General features: G+C 17.5%; 2 protein-coding genes across 2 annotated transcripts in view, besides 18 other annotated features; one reads left to right on the top strand and one right to left on the bottom strand. All coding sequences in view use genetic code 6, as the record gives it.

Annotated features, from left to right (window-relative positions):
- The window catches only part of IMG5_109100 (hypothetical protein), a gene marked incomplete at its 5' end in the record, with an annotated part of 1,082 nt that extends 937 nt beyond the window's left edge, over positions 1–145 (bottom strand). Inside the window, one exon of the mRNA XM_004034899.1 lies at positions 1–145. This exon is cut by the window's left edge and continues 937 nt beyond it. Within this exon, the coding sequence (XP_004034947.1) occupies positions 1–145 (145 nt within the window).
- Positions 2–71: a microsatellite.
- Positions 61–101: a microsatellite.
- A 542-nt stretch (positions 146–687) lies between the features above and the next one.
- Positions 688–762: a microsatellite.
- Positions 763–1,690: 928 nt separating this feature from the next.
- Positions 1,691–1,751: a microsatellite.
- Positions 1,752–2,142: 391 nt separating this feature from the next.
- Positions 2,143–2,216: a microsatellite.
- Positions 2,217–2,258: 42 nt separating this feature from the next.
- Positions 2,259–2,308: a microsatellite.
- A 156-nt stretch (positions 2,309–2,464) lies between these two features.
- Positions 2,465–2,508: a microsatellite.
- Positions 2,509–2,580: 72 nt separating this feature from the next.
- Positions 2,581–2,640: a microsatellite.
- Positions 2,590–2,644: a microsatellite.
- Positions 2,596–2,644: a microsatellite.
- On the top strand, positions 2,643–4,523 carry IMG5_109090 (hypothetical protein; the record flags this gene model as incomplete). The annotated part of the gene is made up of 8 exons (XM_004034898.1): positions 2,643–2,810; positions 2,908–3,046; positions 3,109–3,183; positions 3,248–3,386; positions 3,443–3,927; positions 3,970–4,078; positions 4,137–4,206; positions 4,337–4,523. The coding sequence occupies 8 exons, from the start codon at positions 2,643–2,645 to the stop codon at positions 4,424–4,426; spliced, it is 1,275 nt and encodes a 424-aa protein (XP_004034946.1). The 3' UTR covers positions 4,427–4,523.
- Positions 2,826–2,862: a microsatellite.
- Positions 2,836–2,891: a microsatellite.
- Positions 2,836–2,893: a microsatellite.
- Positions 3,186–3,235: a microsatellite.
- Positions 3,186–3,244: a microsatellite.
- Positions 4,221–4,293: a microsatellite.
- Positions 4,223–4,317: a microsatellite.
- Positions 4,444–4,541: a microsatellite.
- Positions 4,542–6,000: the final 1,459 nt, after the last annotated feature.

Here is a 6,000-nt window from a genome sequence, read left to right as displayed (position 1 = left end):
TTATTAATTTCAATAAATAAAATATTATTAATTTCAATAAATATATATTAAATTTAAAGAATATATATATTTATATATATATATATATATTTATATATATACATTATAAATTTTAAATATTTTATTTATAAATAAAAAAGATCATTTAATTTATATATATATTTATAAAAAAATAATAGTTTTATTATAAAAAAATATTTATGTCAATTATTATATAAAGTCTAGGGAATTCTATCTTAAAAAAATTATCTTTAATCTAATTTACAGTTAGGGCAATTAAACCTTTCCTTTAGCCAAGCATCAATACATCCTTAATGAAACTTATGCATACAACCTAATAATTTAGCTTTATCTCTTAATTACCAATTGTCTAAACAAATTGAGCATTTTCATCTAAATCTGAAATTTTAATATCTACTATAGGGAAATTTTTAATCATTCAATACTTAGTCCTTATTTTTATTAAACAATTCCCTATACTAGCCTTATAGTTGCTATCATTTATGCTAATTCTTCTATATTTGTAATATTTCCTCCTGAAGTTTATATAGAACTTAACCTATTGTTTATATTTTCGACAAAACTTCGAAGTCCAGTTAAGATGTTTTCATGTCTAGTAAAATTACTATTGAGGTTTGCAAATTACATTAAAGGTATAAAAATTTGGAAAGTTCTTTCTTAAAAGGGATTATTATTATTATTATTATTATTATTATTATTATTATTATTATTATTATTATTAGTATTTTCTATATTATTATTTATGTGTCTTCTATTATTATTCTGATATTCTCTAATATATACTGGTTATTCATTTCTTTCTATATTTATTTATTATTAATATGGAATACTTGTTCTATTTTCTTTCGTTTCTTCTTCAGAATTTTCTTGTTATTAATTTTATCTTCTATTATTATTTTATAATTATTAAGAAGATGAAGAAGATGAATCTGATATTCTTTCATTATATCGTTCCTCGAATTATTCTCGCATTTATCTTCTTACTAGTTTACGTGCTCTTCGGTTTCTTTACTCCATTTATGAAATTAAGTTTTGTTATATAATATTTGCTTGTTGGATTTGTTATGTTTATTATATTTATCTTTGTTAATTTTATATAATTGAATTTTATTATGTATTTTATTCGTTTTGTATGTTTCTTATTATTTGAATTTATGGTCCGTGATTTTATTAATAAGTTTTTGACATTGCTTCCATTTTCTAAGGTTGTGATTAAATTATTTATTATGGATATGTTACTTATTATCTTTCAATTGTTTACTATGGCTAAATTATTTATTATATTTGGGTTTGTGGTAATGTTATTATTTTTGATGGCCTTATTGGAGGAATATCTATTTCTGGTTAAGTTGAAGTTTATTAAATATTAATTTTTTATTCTTCAGGTTTAATTTAGTCTGTATATATCTAAGAATCTTAATTATTTATTAATTAACTTTATTATTATATATTTTATTTAGATGGAGGGGAATGTTAATTTTATTTTTATTTTTATGAATTTTGTTATAATTGTATTTATTAGGATGATTATAGTTTTATTTATTATTATGTAATTTATTCATTAGTATTTATTTGAGAAATAATAGGTTATTAGATGTTCGTAGTTGTCTAGTTTATTCCTATATTTGTATTATAATTATTTTCAGTAGTTATGATTGCATTTAAAGATTTTATTTATTATTATTATTATTTTTCTTGTGTTTATTATTATTATTTAAGTTATTTTTCTTAACTTTGCTCTAAATTTGGTTTTTTAGAAGCTTTTTCATTTTAGATTTTATACTTTAAAATATTATTTTTAATATTTGAAGTCGTAGTTTTTATTGTAAATTTATTTTCTTAAACATTATTGTTTATTATCTAAATAAAAGTTCTTTATGACTTATTATAATTATTATTTTTAATCATATTTGTTTATAAAATAGATTTTTATATTATTTATTATTATCGAAGGATTTTATTGTTTAAGGTATTTGGTTGTTTTTGGGAAGAAATTAAACGAGCTTTTAAACTTTTATTAAATAAAGAAGTATTTTTGTTTGCTTTTTCAGGATTTGGTTGATTTTCATTTAATTGGATTTTATTTGTGGAAGGAGCAATACGTAATTTTTTAGGTTCGATTTTTTAGATTAATTTATTTTCTTATTTTAGTTTAATCATTTTTTTATTTTTTATTTAAAATATTATTTTTTTATCTTCTTTTTATTTATTTTATGATTGTATTTTTTTTTTTAAAAAAAAAAATATTATTATTATTATTAAAAAAATATTAATATTTTATATTAAATATAAAAAATAAATAACAAATATATTTTAATATTTTCAAATAAATAATATAAATAACAAAAAATTTTTAATTAGAAACACAAGAATATTCAAAATATTCTTATATTCAAATAAATAAATTGTTTTTTTTTTAATATTAAATAAAAGTGTTAAAATAATATGTAAATATATATAATTATATGTATAATATAAACAATTATAAATTATTATCTAAAATAAACTAAAATAGTGAAAAAATTTATTATTTTAAATTTAAAATCTAATTAATTAACTAAAAAATACATAAATAAATATATAAATAAAAAAATATAAAAAAAAAATATAATAAAAAAAAAATGGACTTAGAATTTCCTGATAAATGGAATAAAAATGTAGCTTATTATTTTGATGAATCTATTGGATGTTTTAACTATGCTTAATGTCATCCAATGAAGCCTTTAAGAGTTGCAATGACAGATACATTAATAAAATCATATAATTTGGATTAATAAATGAACCATTATGTAATAATAGAAAAAATATAATTGAATATATATATAAATAAATATATATATATATATATGTAAATATATATATATATATATGTTTAACAAAATAAAGGATCGTGATTATGTAAATTAATATATAAGAGAAGTTAATGAAAAAATGCTAACCAATTTCCATTCAGATGAATATATAAATTTAATTAAAAATGTGACTCCTTTCAATAAAAATGATTATGAAGATTAATTATATAGATGTAAATAAATAACAAATAATTTTATAATTAATAAAAAAAAAAATAAAAACAAATAAACATAGTTAATTTTGGTGATGATTGTCCTGTTTTAGATAGACTTTATGATTATTGTCTTACATATTCAGCAGGATCTATAGGTAAAATATAATAAAAATACTAATACAAAATAATATAAAAATATAATAAAAAAAATATAAATAGCTGGAGCAAATCTATTAGCAAATAAAAAAGTCGATATCGCAATCAATTGGTCCGGAGGATTACATCATGCCAAACAATCCGAAGCTTCCGGATTTTGTTATATAAATGATTGTGTATTAGCAATATTAGAATTATTAAAGTAAATATAAATATCTACAGATATAAAATTTAATCTATTTTTTTTTATAAAAAAAGAGTTTATTAACGTGTATTATATATAGATATTGATATTCATCATGGAGACGGGGTTGAAGAGGCTTTTTATTTAACAGATAGAGTAATGACATGTTCATTTCATAAATATAAAGATTATTTTCCAGGAACAGGTCATATAGAAGATATTGGATTTTAAAAAGGAAAATATTACGCGGTTAATTTTCCTTTGAATGAAGGATTAGATGATGAATAATTTATTTATATTTTTAAACCGGTTCTTACTTAAATTATGAATTAATATAGACCAGAAGCCGTTGTTCTTTAATGTGGGGCTGATAGTCTTTCTGGAGACAGGTTAGGGTGTTTTAATTTATCTATTAAAGGACATGGAGAATGTACAAGATTTATGAAAAGCTTTGGAGTTCCATTAATGCTTTTGGGAGGAGGTGGATATACTTTGAGAAATGTACCGAGATGTTGGGTTTATGAAACTTCAATAGCAGTAAATTAGGAAATTTAAGATGGTAATTTTTTAATTTTTGAAATTAAAAAAATTTAATATAAAGAAATGCCTGAAAATGATTATTTACATTATTTTGGACCAGAATATAAATTACATATGCCTATTAGTAATATGGAAAATTTAAATATGAAATAATATTTAGATTAAACTATGTATAATAAATAAAAAATTAAAAATATTTAAAAATAATTTAAAATAAAAAAAATATAGTGAATAAATACTAAAAAACTTAAAAAATATTAATCCTGGAACAATTAATATAAGCAATTATAATGAATAAGTAAAATAAAATAAAAATATATATAATATTAAATAATATATATATTTTATGTAAATAAATATATATATATATTATATATATATATATATATATATATATATATATATATATTTTTATTTAATATTAAAAGTTAAACAACGCAAATTTACTTATTGACGCTACTGAAATTATATCTTAAATTAATGATTAAAAAGATGCAAAGAGATATACTTTATTATGACATATTTAATTTAAAAATACATATTTTAAAATAAAATAAATATAAAATTATTAATATAAATATATTTACATAATTAATATAAAAATAAAATAAATTCTATTTATATAATTATATTATTTTATTTTTATAAAAGAATTAATATTATATAAATTATAAAATTCTCCGAAATATATTATTTGATTTTTTTTGTTTCCCTTTTTTACTTATATATTAATACAAAAATTAAAATTAATGTAAGATTAAACTTTAAGGAAAATTTAAAAGTTTTTCAATAATAGTTGGTATTATTTTAATGATATTTAGCATTTTAAGATATATTTATTTGCCTAGCATTGATATAACCAAGCCTTATTAATTATTTTAGCCAGCATATTTAATTATATTTGGATTAGTTTTAATTTTAGCAGCACTATAAGTATAATTTATTGTTGAAAACATGAAATTTTTAGGCAATGATTTCGGAAGGGGTTTATTTAATATATATATATGCACTATTATATTAGGAAATTTAACTGGAGATAGTTTTATTAAAATAGTATCAATAACAATTGCTATTATTATGTTTGTAACAGGCATTATTTATATTTTTACATACGGATGCTGCAAACCTGTTAATAATAATTAATAGTAGTCGCAGTAGTTATTATAAGAATGAAATAGATTATAAATTAAAGACATATTAAACATATATATATAAAAAAAAGTTTTTTTAAAAAAAATGGTAATTTATTTAAGAAAAAAAATATTTATAAATAACGTACTAATATAAATAATTTAAAAATAAAATAAAAACAAAACAAAACAAAATTAAAAAACGTAATTTATTTATGTTTATTTAATATTTTTTATTTATTTTTTAAAAAAAATCATTATTACTCTAAAAAATAAAAATTTAATGCTATTTTCTTTTGAAAATTATGTTTATTTTTATGTACAATATAATAAGGAGATTTATTTTTTTTTAAAAAAAAAAAATATTAATAAACAATATTTTAAATTTATAAATAAAAAATTATTAACCTATATATATATATATGATGTGTTTACCCATTTTTGAAAAAAAAAAAAATCAATATATAAATTTTCAATTAACTTTTTCCCAAATTTATACTTGACCTGCATATCCTTATTCCTTATTTTCAGCATCATGTTTTTATCTATGTACAACAATTTTTATATAAACAATAATATATCCAATCATTCCAATTAAAAATGCTGCAATATTTATAATTACGATTTAATATTCTTCTATTCTGGTTGCTACTTCTAGTTCGAATTAACAAAGTTAACCTACAAAAGGATAAGGACAAAAACATTCTCCATTATTACATATACCTTTATTTAAGCATTTACTATTCTAATTATTACATATTTAAATTCCTTACATATGTAAAAGATTATTTTTATTGCTTAATTATTAGAACTTTTTTTTTTTAAGATCATCTTTAAGCTGTTTTTTGCTATATTATATTTGAGATTAAGTTTATTTAATATTATTTGAAAAAGTTAATAATATAAGAAAGTAAATATAAATATTCATTAATTTAATTATTTTTTAAAGATTTTATTTTTAT

This window comes from Ichthyophthirius multifiliis (genome assembly GCF_000220395.1).
Source record: "Ichthyophthirius multifiliis unplaced genomic scaffold scaff_1120509250895, whole genome shotgun sequence".
In the NCBI taxonomy this organism is placed as follows: Eukaryota; Ciliophora; class Oligohymenophorea; order Hymenostomatida; genus Ichthyophthirius; species Ichthyophthirius multifiliis.
This window is presented reverse-complemented; position numbering and strand designations above follow the sequence as displayed.